The 16674-nt window shown below is 46.0% G+C and overlaps 1 protein-coding gene and 1 pseudogene across 2 annotated transcripts; one reads left to right on the top strand and one right to left on the bottom strand.

The window, feature by feature from the left end:
* Nucleotides 1–3442: 3442 nt before the first annotated feature.
* On the top strand, nucleotides 3443–6923 carry LOC110518671 (annotated as a pseudogene).
* An 880-nt stretch (nucleotides 6924–7803) lies between these two features.
* On the bottom strand, nucleotides 7804–15121 carry zgc:56622 (aldo/keto reductase). 2 transcript variants are annotated; one of them, XM_021596054.2, is made up of 10 exons: nucleotides 14900–15120; nucleotides 14510–14683; nucleotides 13515–13631; nucleotides 11702–11779; nucleotides 11437–11553; nucleotides 10873–10985; nucleotides 10634–10721; nucleotides 10460–10543; nucleotides 8481–8563; nucleotides 7804–8381 (listed from the first exon to the last, which is right to left on the bottom strand). In XM_021596054.2, the coding sequence occupies exons 1-10, from the start codon at nucleotides 14981–14983 to the stop codon at nucleotides 8348–8350; spliced, it is 972 nt and encodes a 323-aa protein (XP_021451729.1). In that variant the 5' UTR covers nucleotides 14984–15120; the 3' UTR covers nucleotides 7804–8347. The 2 variants fall into 2 exon arrangements, with proteins under 2 accessions (XP_021451729.1, XP_021451772.1); XM_021596097.2 differs by having other exon boundaries at nucleotides 7929–8381; nucleotides 8472–8563; nucleotides 14900–15121.
* Nucleotides 15122–16674: the final 1553 nt, after the last annotated feature.

Raw genomic sequence — 16674 nt, 5'->3', positions numbered from 1 at the left:
CTCCACTAAACCACAATCCCAATACCTACAAAAACCCCAAGACAAAACACACCACATAAATAAACCCATGTCACACCCTGGCCTGACCAAAATAATAAAGAAAACACAAAATATAAAGACCAGGGCGTGACAGAACCCCCCCCCAAGGTGCGGACTCCCGACTGCACAACTAAACCCATAGGGGAGGGTCCGGGTGGGCGTCTGTCCACGGTGGCGGCTCCGGCTCGGGACGTGGACTCCACTCCAACCAAGTCTTAGTCCCCTTGTAATGAGTCCTTTGATTGGCGACCCTCGCCGCCGACCTTGGCCTAATACCCCTCACCAAGGACCCCACTGGACTGAGGGGCAGCTCGGAGCTGAGGTAGCTCGGGACTGAGGGGAAGCTCAGGCAGGTCTTGGCTGGCTGGCGGTTCCGGCAGATCCTGGCTGACTGGCGGATCCTGGCTGAATAGCGGATCCTGGCTGAATGGCGGATTTGGAAGATTCTGGCTGACTGGCGGATCCTGGCTGAATGGCGGATCTGGAAGATTCTGGTTGACTGGCAGATCCTGGCTGAATGGCGGATCTGGAAGATTCTGGCTGACTGGCGGCTCTGGCTGCTCCATGCAGAGCGGCGGCTCTGGCTGCTCCATGCAGACTGGCGGCTCTGGCTGCTCCATGCAGACTGGCGGCTCTGGCTGCTCCATGCAGACTGGCGGCTCTGGCTGCTCCATGCAGACTGGCGGCTCTGGCTGCTCCATGCAGACTGGCGGCTCTGGCTGCTCCATGCAGACTGGCGGCTCTGGCTGCTCCCTGCAGACTGGCAGCTCCCTGCAGACTGGCAGCTCCCTGCAGACTGGCAGCTCCCTGCAGACTGGCAGCTCCCTGCAGACTGGCAGCTCCCTGCAGACTGGCAGCTCCCTGCAGACTGGCAGCTCCCTGCAGACTGGCAGCTCCCTGCAGACTGGCTGCTCCATGCAGACTGGCTGCTCCATGCAGACTGGCGGCTCTGGCTGCTCCATGCAGACTGGCGGCTCTGGCTGCTCCATGCAGACTGGCGGCTCTGGCTGCTCCATGCAGACTGGCGGCTCTGGCTGCTCCATGCAGACTGGCGGCTCTGGCTGCTCCATGCAGACTGGCGGCTCCATGCACACTGGCAGCTCCATGCAGACTGGCAGCTCCATGAAGACTGGCAGCTCCATGCAGACTGGCAGCTCTGGCTGCTCCATGCAGACTGGCAGCTCTGGCAGCTCCATGCAGACTGGCAGCTCTGGCAGCTCCATGCAGACTGGCAGCTCCTGGCAGACTGGCAGCTCCATGCAGACTGGCAGCTCCATGCAGACTGGCAGCTCCATGCAGACTGGCAGCTCTATGCAGACTGGCGGCTCTATGCAGACTGGCAGCTCTGGCTGCGCTGAACAGGCAGGAGACTCCGGCAGCGCTGGAGAGGAGGAAGGCTCTGGCAGCGCTAAACAGGCGGGAGACTCCGACAGCGCTGGAGAGGAGGAAGGCTCTGGCAGCGCTAAACAGGCGGGAGACTCCGACAGCGCTGGAGAGGAGGAAGGCTCTGACTGCGCTGAACAGGCGGGAGACTCCGGCAGCGATGGAGAGGATGAAGGCTCTGGCAGTGCTGGACAGGCGAGGCGCACTGTAGGCCTGATGCGTGGTGCTGGCACTGGTGGTACTGGCCGAGAACACGCACAGGAAGCCTGGTGCGGGGAGCTGCCACCGGAGGGCTGATGCGTGGAGGTGGTACTGGATAGACTGGACCGTGCAGGCGCACTGGAGCTCTTGAGCTCCGAGCCTGCCCAAACTTACCTGGCTCGATGCCCACTCTAGCCCGGCCGATACGAGGAGCTGGTATGTACCGCACCGGGCTATGCACCCGCACTGGAGACACCGTGCGCACCACAGCATAACACGGTGCCTGCCCGGTCTCTCTAGCCCCCCGGTAAGCACAGGAAGTTAGCTTAGGTCTCCTACCTGGCGTAGCCATACTCCCTGTGAGCCCCCCCCCCCCCCCCCAAGAAATTTTTGGGGCTGACTCTCGGGCTTCCATCCGCGTCACCATGCTGCCTCCTCATACCAGCGCCTCTCCGCTTTCGCCGCCTCCAGTTCTTCTTTGGGGCGGCGATATTCTCCAGGCTGTGCCCAGGGTCCTTTTCCGTCCAATATCTCCTCCCAAGTCCAGAAATCCTGTGATCGCTGCTCCTCCTGCCGCTGCCTGTCACCACGCCGCTTGGTCCTGTTGTGGTGGGTGATTCTGTAATGGTTTTCTTTGGGTGAAGTAGAGTCGGACCAAAATGCAGCGTGGTATTCTTGATACATGTTTAATAAAGACGACAACACGATCAATACAAAAACAAGAAACGTATTGAGAAAACCTAACAGCCTATACTGGTGCACATACAAACACAGAGACAGGAACAATCACCCACGAAACAGTCAAAGAATATGGTTGCCTAAATATGGTTCCCAATCAGAGACAACGAAAATCACCTGCCTCTGATTGAGAACCAATTCAGACAGCCATAGACTTTGCTAGAGAACCCCACTAAACCACAATCCCAATACCTACGAAAACCCCAAGACAAAACACACCACATAAATAAACCCATGTCACACCCTGTCCTGACCAAAATAATAAAGGAAACACAAAATATAAAGACCAGGGCGTGACAGGTAGACTTACTCTGGCAGCCAAAACAGCCAAATACTCCATCTAAACATTAATTGATTCTCAATTGCGATATGGTTCAAGAAACATAAAGCCCTTTACTTTCGTATCCCATCCAAATCATTTTTAAAAATGCAAAAATATACACTTACTGTACACTGTTTTAACCTGTTTTGCAGCCGACAGTATTTTTCAGTGACAACATGTTTCTGGCGGCCTTCTTCTATTACACACATGTGTTCAGAGCATGCTGGATAGCTAATTAGCACAGGTGGTCCCTCTGTCTTCTGTTAACGTTATGTAACATGGATATATGGCCTTGTGGGAACACTAACCCTAACCGTTTAAAGGTGTGCATGAATTTTACCTTTAGTTTTTTTGTTTTTTTTCTCTCGCTGATATGAAAGGTAAGGTCCTTATGCTTCCAAAACCGTACCGGAAGTGATGCGTGTTAATGTTCAGACTGAGCGTCGGGGCTCGTAATAATACTTACCCGTACAGAAGACGCCTTTGTCCAATGTAATGGAACTGAGAACCATGGGCTAATAGCCCACTTATGATTTCTCTGAATTCTATCATACAAATGTCACTGTCCTTTAGATTGTGTTGGATTAAGAGCACACAATGGATGATGGAAGACAAAGCCGTGCTTCACGGCCTCAACGGATAAGTGAGTCATCCAAGGTTATTAGCATGATGTGACCTATCTAGCTACAGTATTAGTTTTGTCTTACCTGACTAACTTACTTCAAGTATCACTTTTAATGTCATATTATCTGTTGCTCTATGTCTCAGGTCTACTGTTGGGCGGAGCAAGCAGACTTCCTCCTGCAGGGTCTGAATGAGCAGCGTCAGCGCAGCCAGCTGTGATTCATGGTGCTGGTGGCTGATGAGCAGCGTATCCCAGCCCACTGCGCTCTACTGGTCGTCTCAAGCCCTTCCTTCCAGGCTATATTCACCCTGCGAATGAGGGAGGAGCGACAGGAATAGGTGGAGCTGGTGGGGGCCTCCTTTAGGCTGTGGTGGACTTCCTCTACAGTGGGGAGCTGCTGCTGGACGGAGGAAACATTGACCGTGTTCTGGAGACGGACCACCTGCTGCAGGTGTGGAGGGCAGTGGACTTCTGCTGCCGGTACCTGGAGAAAGAGGTGAGTGAGGACAACTACCTGTAACTGCAGGAGCTGGCTCTGCTCTACAGCCTGGAGAGACTAGATGCCTACAGTGCCTTGCGAAAGTATTCGGCCCCCTTGAACTTTGCGACCTTTTGCCACATTTCAGGCTTCAACCATGAAGATATAAAACTGTATTTTTTTGTGAAGAATCAACAACAAGTGGGACACAATCATGAAGTGGAACGACATTTATTGGATATTTCAAACTTTTTTAACAAATCAAAAACTGAAAAATTGGCCGTGCAAAATTATTCAGCCCCCTTAAGTTAATACTTTGTAGCGCCACCTTTTGCTGCGATTACAGCTGTAAGTCGCTTGGGGTATGTCTCTATCAGTTTTGCACAACGAGAGACTGACATCTTTTCCCATTCCTCCTTGCAAAACAGCTCGAGCTCAGTGAGGTTGGATGGAGAGCATTTGTGAACAGCAGTTTTCAGTTCTTTCCACAGATTCTCGATTGGATTCAGGTCTGAACTTTGACTTGGCCATTCTAACACCTGGATATGTTTATTTTTGAACCATTCCATTGTAGATTTTGCTTTATGTTTTGGATCATTGTCTTGTTGGAAGACAAATCTCCGTCCCAGTCTCAGGTCTTTTGCAGAATCCATCAGGTTTTCTTCCAGAATGGTCCTGTATTTGGCTCCATCCATCTTCCCATCAATTTTAACCATCTTCCCTGTCCCTGCTGAAGAAAAGCAGGCCCAAACCATGTTTGACAGTGGGGATGGTGTGTTCAGCTGTGTTGCTTTTACGCCAAACATAACGTTTTGCATTGTTGCCAAAAAGTTCAATTTTGGTTTCATCTGACCAGAGCACCTTCTTCCACATGTTTGGTGTGTCTCCCAGGTGGCTTGTGGCAAACTTTAAACGACACTTTTTATGGATATCTTTAAGAAATGGCTTTCTTCTTGCCACTCTTCCATAAAGGCCAGATTTTTGCAATATAGGACTGATTGTTGTCCTATGGACAGATCAGCTGTAGATCTCTGCAGTTCATCCAGAGTGATCATGGGCCTCTTGGCTGCATCTCTGATCAGTCTTCTCCTTGTATGAGCTGAAAGTTTAGAGGGACGGCCAGGTCTTGGTAGATTTGCAGTGGTCTGATACTCCTTCCATTTCAATATTATCGCATGCACAGTGCTCCTTGGGATGTTTAAAGCTTGGGAAATCTTTTTGTATCCAAATCCGGCTTTAAACTTCTTCACAACAGTATCTCGGACCTGCCTGGTGTGTTCCTTGTTCTTCATGATGCTCTCTGCGCTTTTAACGGACCTCTGAGACTATCACAGTGCAGGTGCATTTATACGGAGACTTGATTACACACAGGTGGATTGTATTTATCATCATTAGTCATTTAGGTCAACATTGGATCATTCAGAGATCCTCACTGCACTTCTGGAGAGAGTTTGATGCACTGAAAGTAAAGGGGCTGAATAATTTTGCACGCCCAATTTTTCAGTTTTTGATTTGTTAAAAAAGTTTGAAATATCCAATAAATGTCGTTCCACTTCATGATTGTGTCCCACTTGTTGTTGATTCTTCACAAAAAAATACAGTTTTATATCTTTATGTTTGAAGCCTGAAATGTGGCAAAAGGTCACAAAGTTCAAGGGGGCCGAATACTTTCGCAAGGCACTGTACATCGACCACTTCATCCTGGAACGCTTCGCCACCCTCTCCTTCACCCCAGGCTTCCTGAGTGATGTCTGGCTGCCCAAGCTCCTACCTGGCCAGCAGGCAGGTCCAGCATGAGAATGAGCAGGCTCTGCTCCAGGCTTCTCTCCAGTGGCTGAGCCACACGCCAGACCGCCCTGAACACGCCTGCCAGCTCCTCTCCCACATCCGCGTCCTCACTGCTGTATGGGCTCTGCTGCCCCTGGAGGCCAGCTGTGAGGTGCTGGTGGAGGAGGCTCTGGACTACCACACAATGGCCAGTGCCTAACCAGTTTTGCAGACAGGTGGCAGGGAGGGGAGGAGCAGTTCCTACTTGTGGGTGTTGAGGTGTCAGAGCCTGGGGGAGGAGCTGATTGCAGATGTTCGCTGGCTAGATTTAGACTCTGGTGGGTGGATGGTGGAGATCCAGATCCCAGCCCAGAGGAGCCACCACCGTGTCACTGTACTGGGGGATTTCATCATGCAACTCATCACAAGTTAATGGAGGTGATGCTGCCAGGAACCTGCTGTACTGCTACAAACCCAGAGACAACCAGTTGATCAAGGTAAAGCTCTGCTCTTACACTGCAACCCAACCTAACATTTCCAAAATGACTCCAATTATGTTTAATCTCTTCTCTAGAGTGCCCCAATGAACCAGTGATGTGTGGATTTCTACCTGGGAGCCATTGGGGAGTGTCTGATTGCTGTTGGAGGGCGTAATAATAACGGGCTCTGTTGTCAGTGGAGATTTTCACCCCTACAGACGACTGCTGTACATATGTAGCAGGACAGCCCAGGGGAGAATTCAACTCACCCTGATTCACAGTCACACTACTCCTCAATGGTCTCCCAAAGCGTCACCTGTACTCCTGTCTCTGACATTACTTCCCCCTGTTAAGCAGCAAGACAACAGAGTAAGGAGAACAACACTCTGCCTAAGGGGTAGCTCTCTGTTGTCACGGTTCCCAATACACATACTATAACTATTGTGCCTCTTTGCCTGGCAGGCTGGCACAACTCACATTAAAGTCCTTTCTCTCACTTGTCCCTTTCTACTCCATTTCTCTGCAGATTCACCTATGGCAATGCAGGCACATCTCATAAAGGATTGGTCTACATCTCAGGAGGCCATATCTACCAGATCGGGCCGTACCGGCGAGTCGTTTTTGAGCTATGACCCCAGAGGAGGAGACGTCTGGGTGGAGCGCCAGGCCATGTCATCTGCACGGGGGTGGCACTGCATGACGTCACTTCACCACCTCATCTATGTAATCGGGGGCAGCAATGACCACGAGGAGAGCATTGAGTGCTTTGACATCCTGGTGGTGGAGGCCTTTGACCCCCAGAGTGAACAATGGATCTGTATAGCCCCCCTCCTCCAGCCTAACAGTGAGGCGGTCTGTGGGGGTAAGATCTTTAACAAAATATATATTTGACCCTTATTTTACCAGGTAAGTTAACTGAGAACACATTCTCATTTACAGCAACGTGCTGGGGAATAGTTACAGGGGAGAGGAGGGGGGATGAACGAGACAATCTACGTGCTGGGGGGCTACAGCTGTGAGAGCATGGTTTTCTCACAGGTCACACAGGGGTTTGACCCTGAAAATGCCAGTGGGTGCAGGACCCAGACCTTTCCAAAAACATTACAGGCAGGGGAAAAGAGCTGTGTAGCTGCCAATGGAACACAGTGGATGACAGAACTACCTATATCATATCATCTCTAAAAGCACAAAACCTCACAAAAGGACTAGTTCTGTTTCAGCTAATTTGTGAAGACTTCCAACATGCTTAACATTGGGGACTATGTGAAAAAGTTTTACTTTGATGTGCTTCGTATTACAATTGAAGCATAATCTATACTGAACAAAAATGTAAATGCACATGTAACAATTTCAAGGATTTTACTGAGTTAGAGTTCATAGAAAGAAATAAGTAAATTGAAATAAATTCATTAGGCCCTAATCTATGGATTTCAAATGATTGGCAGGGGCACAGCCATGGGTGGGCCTGGGAGGGCATAGGCCCACCCACTTGGGAGCCAGGTCCACCCACTGGAGGGCCAGGCCCAGCTAATCAGAATGAGTTTTTCCCCACAAAAGGGCTTTATGACAGGCAAAAATACTCCTCAGCACCCCCCTTCCCCCTCCTCAGACGCTCCCGCAGGTGAAGAAGCTGGATGTGGGGGTCCTGGGCTGGTGTAGTTACACGTGGTCTGCAGTTGTGAGGCCAGTTGGATGTACTGCCAAGTTCTATAAAAATGATGTTGGTCGAGGAAGGATAAGTGCACCTGTGTAATCAGCTTCAGAGCAACACTTTTTTAAAATTATTTAACCTTTATTTAACTAGGCAAGTCAGTTAAGAACAAATTCTTATTTTCGATGACGGCCTAGGAACAGTGGGTTAATTGCCTTGTTCAGGGGCAGAACAACAGATTTTTACCTTGTCAGCTCGGGGATTCGAGCCACTAGGCTACCTGCTGCCACTTTGTGTTTATATTTTGGTTCAGTATATGTGTTTTAAACTAAACGTTTTGTTTGAGTTATGATGATAAGAAAAAATATGGCATCCCTTCAGAATCAGGCAGACAGGGCACAGTGTTGGCACAGAGGGCATACTGTATATCTATTCAAATCATGTCAACAAAAAACTATAGCATCCATCCATACCTTCAGCGCCACATTTCTATTTATCATCACAATTTCACATTATAGGTAAACAATAAACACTGATTGAAGACCATTTGCAGGCCAATGTTGAGGAGGTGGATAGTAATCTGGCCTTATTTTCAGGTTGAGAAACAGTTATCTTATTCTCCCAAGTGACTTCTCTGTCTCTTGTCTCTGATCCCCAGGGACTCTCATTCAAAGGGGTAGTATGGATGAGACTTCAAGCTGAAGAACAGAAACATGTCAGGGTAGGAGCAGTTGTTCTCTACATGGTATTATTGATGTATTAAGTATTTGATTAAGGAAGCGTTGAACCTGTCTTACGAGTCGATGATGCAGCTCTTCCAGCCTCTATTCAGTCCTCTCAGTGCCGACATGTCCTCCTCAGTCAGAGAGAAGTCAAAGATCTGCAGGCAACACACTTTCTTTTTGAGTGTTTATTGTACCATTGACACATTTGATTTATGTTAGTGAGTAATGTACGTGAAAGTTCAGTTAATAACTACAGTGCCTTGCGAAAGTATTCGGCCCCCTTGAACTTTGCGACCTTTTGCCACATTTCAGGCTTCAAACATAAAGATATAAAACTGTATTTTTTTGTGAAGAATCAACAACAAGTGGGACACAATCATGAAGTGGAACGACATTTATTGGATATTTCAAACTTTTTTAACAAATCAAAAACGGAAAAATTGGGCGTGCAAAATTATTCAGCCCCCTTAAGTTAATACTTTGTAGCGCCACCTTTTGCTGCGATTACAGCTGTAAGTCGCTTGGGGTATGTCTCTATCAGTTTTGCACATCGAGAGACTGACATTTTTTCCCATTCCTCCTTGCAAAACAGCTCGAGCTCAGTGAGGTTGGATGGAGAGCATTTGTGAACAGCAGTTTTCAGTTCTTTCCACAGATTCTCGATTGGATTCAGGTCTGGACTTTGACTTGGCCATTCTAACACCTGGATATGTTTATTTTTGAACCATTCCATTGTAGATTTTGCTTTATGTTTTGGATCATTGTCTTGTTGGAAGACAAATCTCCGTCCCAGTCTCAGGTCTTTTGCAGACTCCATCAGGTTTTCTTCCAGAATGGTCCTGTATTTGGCTCCATCCATCTTCCCATCAATTTTAACCATCTTCCCTGTCCCTGCTGAAGAAAAGCAGGCCCAAACCATGATGCTGCCACCACCATGTTTGACAGTGGGGATGGTGTGTTCAGGGTGATGAGCTGTGTTGCTTTTACGCCAAACATAACGTTTTGCATTGTTGCCAAAAAGTTCAATTTTGGTTTCATCTGACCAGAGCACCTTCTTCCACATGTTTGGTGTGTCTCCCAGGTGGCTTGTGGCAAACTTTAAACGACACTTTTTATGGATATCTTTAAGAAATGGCTTTCTTCTTGCCACTCTTCCATAAAGGCCAGATTTGTGCAATATACAACTGATTGTTGTCCTATGGACAGAGTCTCCCACCTCAGTTGTAGATCTCTGCAGTTCATCCAGAGTGATCATGGGCCTCTTGGCTGCATCTCTGATCAGTCTTCTCCTTGTATGAGCTGAAAGTTTAGAGGGACGGCCAGGTCTTGGTAGATTTGCAGTGGTCTGATACTCCTTCCATTTCAATATTATCGCTTGCACAGTGCTCCTTGGGATGTCTTTTTGTATCCAAATCCGGCTTTAAACTTCTTCACAACAGTATCTCGGACCTGCCTGGTGTGTTCCTTGTTCTTCATGATGCTCTCTGCGCTTTTAACGGACCTCTGAGACTATCACAGTGCAGGCGCATTTATACGGAGACTTGATTACACACAGGTGGATTGTATTTATCATCATTAGTCATTTAGGTCAACATTGGATCATTCAGAGATCCTCACTGAACTTCTGGAGAGAGTTTGCTGCACTGAAAGTAAAGGGGCTGAATAATTTTGCACGCCCAATTTTTCAGTTTTTGATTTGTTAAAAAAGTTTGAAATATCCAATAAATGTCGTTCCACTTCATGATTGTGTCCCACTTGTTGTTGATTCTTCACAAAAAAATACAGTTTTATATCTTTATGTTTGAAGCCTGAAATGTGGCAAAAGGTCGCAAAGTTCAAGGGGGCCGAATACTTTCGCAAGGCACTGTAAATGTGTAAACCAAGACATTGATCTGACATAGATCAAACTAGCCCTAAGACTGAATACTATATCAGTCAAAGTCTTATTGCTCAAACTGAACTTGATATGAACTCATGGTATGATTGTGCAAGAGCTACATGTAGTACAAATGAGTAAATATAATCTATATTGGGTCAGAGAGAGAGTTCACCTTAGTGTTTTCCAGAATGTGATTGGGTTTCACACTTTTGGGGATCACTGCAATACCCTGCTGCACATGGTACCTCAGCAGTACCTGAAACACACACACATGGTCCTTAGATGCAGAGCCCAGATGCACACACACACACTAGATGTGTGTTTCTACTGAACTATCTAGTCTAACCTGAGCAGGGCTCCGTCGGTGCTTCTTAGCCACGTCTCCTACCACAGGGTCTTCCAGCAGCTTCTCAGGATCAGTGTCTCCACAGTGACTGTAGGAAGTATTGACACAGTCAACTTTTGGAACATAGGGAGGGATGTTTACTCGGCCAACCGTGGGGTCAATAGTGCAGAACAGAGCAATATAGTGCAGGATCATAGTCCAGTCGCTAATGTCTACATGTTATTGTCAGGAGGACTCACAATTCTTTGGGTCTTCCAGGGGAACCTAAGGGGCTGTAGGCAGTGAGGGTGATGTTGCGAGACTTGCAGAACTCCACCAGGTCAGACTGGACCAGGTAGGGATGCAGCTCCACCTGCAGGAGCGGAGGGAGAGAGATAATGAGATTACAGAGTTGTAAGAACGCTCTTTCGGCTGTTATCCATTCTTGTCTACTACCCTCTGACCCAGTAGCGACACCCACACACTCTTTCAGAATGGTAAACACACCCGTTTGCACATGTAGTGTCCATGCATAAACACAGTTAACTGTGTATTGCACTGGTTGAGCTGGTTAAAGGAGTGAAATATGTTTGTGACACAGGAGGTTGGTGGCACATTAATTGGGGAGTACGGGCTCATAGTACTGGCTGGAATGAAATGAATGGAATGGTATCGAATTCATCAAACACATTCCATGAACTCCATTCCAGCCATTATTATGAGCTGTCCTCCCCTCAGTAGCCTCCTGTGGTTTGTGAGGTACTCAGGGTTTCATAATAGTGTATTTGAAATAGCTAAAGTTGCAGTGTAAAGCCTTGAAGAACCTGGTTGACTGCAGGGGGAACCTTGGCCACAGAGAGCAGTCTCTCCAGCTGGAGGACGTTGAAGTTGGACACGCCAATGCTCTTCACTTTCCCTGAGGCCTGCAAGGCCTCCATCCCCTACATCACATAGCAGACATTACAGCACAGGCACAGTAATACACCACACTTCAAGATACCAAAAATAGACCACGAAAAAATACAAATAATTTTGTTGTTAGGAGACAGTATAATGATGTTGATGAAGAGGAGATGATAGTGTTTTAACCTTCCACACGTCCACATAGTCAATGTCAGTGGTGAGCATTTCTCCATCTCTCATAGGGAAGAGCTCATCATCCACTTTCTGGAAGGAATGAAAAAGATACAGTGCATTCGGAAAGTATTCAGACCCCTTGACTTTTTCCACATTTTGTTACGTTACGGCCATATTCTATAATGGATTCAATTGTTTTTTTCCCCCTCATCAATCTACACACAATACCCCATAATGACAAAGCAAAAACAGGTTTTTAGAAATTTTAGCAAATGTATAAAACTAAAAAAACTGAAATTTCACATTTACATAGGTAATCAGACCCTTTACTCAGTACTTTGTTGAAGCACCTTTGCCAGCGATTACAGCCTTGAGTCTTTTTGGGTTTGACGCTACAAGGTTGGCACACCTGTATTTGGGGAGTTTCTCCCATTCTTCTCTGCAGATCCTTTCAAACTCTGTCAAGTTGGATGGGGAGCGTCGCTGCACAGCTATTTTCAGGTCTCTCCAGGGATGTTCGATTGGGTTCAAGTCCGGGCTCTGGCTGGGCCACTCAAGGACATTCAGAGACTTGTCCTGAAGCCACTCCTGCGTTTACTTGGCTGTGTGCTTAGGGTTGTTGTCCTGTTGGAATGTGAACCTACGCCCCAATCTGAGGTCCTGAGCGCTCTGGAGCAGGTTTTCATCAAGGATCTCTCTGTATTTTTCTCCGTTCATCTTTCCTTTGTTCCTGACAAGTCTTCCAGTCCCTGCCGCTGAAAAACATCCCCACAGCTTGATGCTGCCACAACCATGCTTCACTGTAGGGGTGGTGCCATGTTTCCTCCAGATGTGACGCTTGGCATTCAGGCCAAAGAGTTCAATATTTGGTTTCATATTCATCATATTGGTTTCATCAGACCAGAGAATCCTTTTTCTCATTGTCTGAGAGTCCTTTAGGTGCCTTTTGGCAAACTCCAAGCTGGCTGTCATGTGCCTTTTACTGAGGAGTGGCTTCCATCTGACCACTCTACCATAAAGACCTCATTGGTGGAGTGCTGCAGAGATGGTTTTCCTCATGGAAGGTTCTCCCATCTCCACAAAGGAACTATGGAGCTCTTTCAGAGTGAACAGGTTCTTGCTCACCTCGCTGTCACCCCGATTGCTCAGTTTGGTTCAAAACATATTCCATTTAAGAATGATGGAGGCCACTGTGTTCTTGGGGACCTTCAATGCTGCAGAAATGTTTTGGTACCCTTCCCCAGATCTGTGCCTCAACACAATCCTTTCTCAAAGCTCTATGGACAATCCCTTCGACCTCATGGTTTGGTTTTTGCTCTGACATGCACTGTCAACTGTGGGATCTTAAATAGACAGGTGTGTGCCTTTCCAAATCATGTCCAATCAATTGAATTTACCACAGTTGGACGCCAATGAAGTTGTAGAAACATCTTAAGAATGATCAATGGAAACAGGATGCACCTGAGCTCAATTTCGAGTCTCATATCAAAGGGTCTGAATACTTATGTAAATAAGGTTTTTCTGTTTTTTATTTTTAATACATTTGCAAAAAATAAAAAATAACCTGTTTTCGCTTTGTGAGTATGGGGTATTGTGTTTAGATTGATGAGGGGAAAAATATATTTTTATCAATTTTAGATTAAGGTTGTAACGTAACAAAATGTGGAAAAGGGGAAGGGATATGAATACTTTCCAAATGCACTGTATGTGAAAGTAAACCGAGATTTGTTGTTGAAATGTCAAGAACTGTATCAGAAGAGTCCATTAGTCCCTGTATCATTCATGTGACTATTTGTGCCAGTGTCAGTGTGAACTGTAAGCCCACCTTCAGTCCTACAGGGAAGTGCATCAGATACAGGTCCAGATAGTCCAGCTGCAGGTCACTCAGGGACTTGTTTAGACACAATGGGATGTCATGGGTCGCATGGTGTGTATTCCACAACTACACACAAAGAAGTGGTCACAGGTCTATTCAGCAACACAACACAATGATATAGCAAATCAACCATGAATACAGAGAAGAGCCCGTAGATAGAAACCAGTTCTGCTTCTAAGTCAGTACATATATCAACTGAGGTCCAGCTTGTTTTTGGGAGGCTTTCTGAAAAATCACTTAGTCGATATGACTTAACTTTTTTAGTGTTACGTAATAGACATTGACCAATAAAACTAGTGGATATATCAACAAATACTCTACAGTAGAGGTCTTCACGTGTCCACCCAAACCCAAATACCAGAGACCAGCCCCGGGACCCGAGCAGATCTGGGTCCAAAATGTATACTTTTCCCTCGGGTCTGGGTCAGGTCCTGTTTGATTGTCATCAGTTCTCAGGTCTATGTAACTACAGCTGATAGACCCGAGTGGATCCGAATGGACCCGACCATGGCTCTGCACAGCATATAGCATATTAATTTTACGCTAATAAGTTGAATATATTGACTTATAGAAGGCCTAGCCATCATATAAATACCTATTCATTAACCAGAAGAGCAACTTGGCTGATAAACATAATTTTCTTGTCACTAGGGTTCAATCGGTTCTGGTCTAGGTTGGTTGTTGTTGGGTCCATATGGGTTCGGGTCTGAGTCCCCCATTTATTTTATGATCGGGTCTATTCGGGTCCTGGTCTGATTGTCCTCGTATACGTTCGGCTCCGGGTCCACTTTTTGGACCCGAGAAGATCTCTACTCTACAGGCAAAATTCATATCAGATTATATGTACTTGAACTTTGTACTGGACCAAAAGATCAAAGGGCAAGCTCATGTCCACCTGGAACAGTGACAGCCAGCCCACATAAACACTCAGCCGCAGCACCCACCTTACTGACGACGTACATGTCTTGTCGTTGGATGATGCCTTGCTGCATCTTGGAGCGGAGGGCCTTGCTGATCTCGACCTCATTGCGGTAGCTGTAGGCTGTGTCTATGTGACGGTAACCAGCAGCTATGGCAGCTTCCACCGCACTTTGACACACTGCTGCTGAACTGCTTGACTGAACAACACAAAGACACCGTAATGACCATTTAACCCACTGTGTAATAACAACAATCACCACTGTAATAACATACACCTTTCATACTTAGAGAATAATACATAGACATTATATATACTGAGATTTTGAGATAACCTTCAATGTGTGGTTGAGGTAGGGAGTGGGAGTGGGAGTGGGAGAGAGAGAAAGAGAGAGCAAGAAAGAGAGAGAGAGTACCTTCCATGTTCCCAAGCCCAGCAGGGGCATGCGTGTGCCATCATTCAGCTCTACTGTCCGAACAACACTGGTGCTCACCTCCATGTGGTGGGTTAAAACAGCATAGAAAGACAGGAAGAGCCTTGTGACAGGGACTTGTGACTTATCCTTCCTCTTTACCAACTACTTTGTTACCCGCATACCCTTCTCTTTCTATTTCTACCTCTCTCTCTCTCTCTCTCTCTCTCTCTCTAACGTCCTTCCTTATCTTTCTAGTTAATCATTGAACTATGTAAGAAGTACTTCACCACAATTGTGTATTTATGTGTACACTCAGTAACTGAGGGCTGCTGTAAAGACTCAGGGGAGGAAGGAGAATGTTGTAAAGGTCACTTTCTTCAGACAGGAAATACTGTAGGCCTAGACAACAGGGTCCTCATGTGCACACAATATGTGGTAGGAAAGGTGTGGCCTATGCACTGTGAGATATATGTGATATTGTACCAAAGTGTACATTTTAAACTTGAAGTGTTTGGTGATGCAATGTAAATACATTCAGACATGCAAGTCCTGGATGCAGGCCAAATAATGTGTCTTTGTTGAATCTGCTCAGCAACGTCCCAGACTGCAATACACACATCCAACAGTAGGACGTGCTATAGTGTCAGCAATGAATGATTTCATGCTACAGTCAGTCATCAAAACAGTTTTTTATTTTATTTTTTACAAATGAGCTGTAGAAGCATACCATTGAACCATACCATTGTGTGGAGTTAGACTGATAAATGTATCTGTGTGTAGTATGAGTAAAAGTATTCCATCGTAATATTCATTATTTGTGAGGACGTTTGTTTTCTTTCTTTAAAACCAAAAGAGCCTTCATAGGGATTTGAAACTGAAGGTCACTCAAGGTGTGTCTAGGCCCTAGGGAATAACATTTTAGTATGAGAAAGTTCTGGGTGAAAATCAATAAAAGTGTACTGAATATACTGACATAAGGCATTTAAAAACATTATACTTGAATTAGAAATGACAACAGTTCAAGACTGAATAATATTGTTCAATACTGTATTTAAAAATAAATATATATTTTAATTATCTTGAAATTGTTTAGCAGAAGATTTACACCTGATGGAAAAGCATTCCAGGTTAAGCTGGTTGAGAGAATGCACAGCTGTGATCATGGCAAAGGGCAAAGGGTGACTACTTTGAAGAATCTCATATATATATATTTTATTTTTGTAACACTTTTTTGGTTACTACATGATTCCATATGTGTTATTTCATAGTTTTGATGTCTTAACTATTATTCTACAATGTAGAAAATGAGTAAGGGTGCTCCAAAATGCAGGTGTTTCAGCCTAGCTCAGTGCTTTCTGAGGTGGTGGGGCAAGCCAGAAGAAAATACGAAGTGTTGCACCGTGATTGGCTCATTGTTCTGTCACTCATGGGCACACTACGTCACTGCCAATTCTAAGGGTAGAGCTCAAAGATTCAAGCCTCTTGGGTGCTGCCATAGAGTTACATTAGACATGTCCATCCAAGAAGGCAGAAGGTCATTGGCCACAGATAAAATGACGTCAAATCACATTGTCTACAGTAGCTTTGATTGGACTGATACGATGATAAATAATGAAGAGAAATTATAGATAAAACGTATCAGTGCTCATCGGCTATGGACATAAACATTACACAAGAAGTTGGAAATCTCAAATTCAACAATGAGTGGTTTGGAAGGAATATATGTGGCTAACTACAAGCATTGCAAAGCAATCATTAGCCTGCTATTCAGTGGA

The sequence above is a fragment of the Oncorhynchus mykiss genome, chromosome 1, assembly GCF_013265735.2.
Source record: "Oncorhynchus mykiss isolate Arlee chromosome 1, USDA_OmykA_1.1, whole genome shotgun sequence".
NCBI lineage: Eukaryota > Metazoa > Chordata > Actinopteri > Salmoniformes > Salmonidae > Oncorhynchus > Oncorhynchus mykiss.
Note: the sequence above shows the minus strand (reverse complement) of the source record. Positions and strands in the feature narration are given on the sequence as shown.

Excerpts from the sequence above, each read along its gene's own strand:
- zgc:56622 (XM_021596054.2), bottom strand. The coding sequence starts at position 14,983 with ATGGAGGTGAGCACCAGTGTTGTTCGGACAGTAGAGCTGAATGATGGC. Across the intron at positions 10,986-11,436 it reads TTCCCCCTGCAGTCAACCAG|GTGGAGCTGCATCCCTACCT; the intron begins GTTCTTCAAGGC and ends CCGCTCCTGCAG. Across the intron at positions 8,382-8,480 it reads AAGAGCTGCATCATCGACTC|CTTGAAGTCTCATCCATACT; the intron begins GTAAGACAGGTT and ends TCTGTTCTTCAG.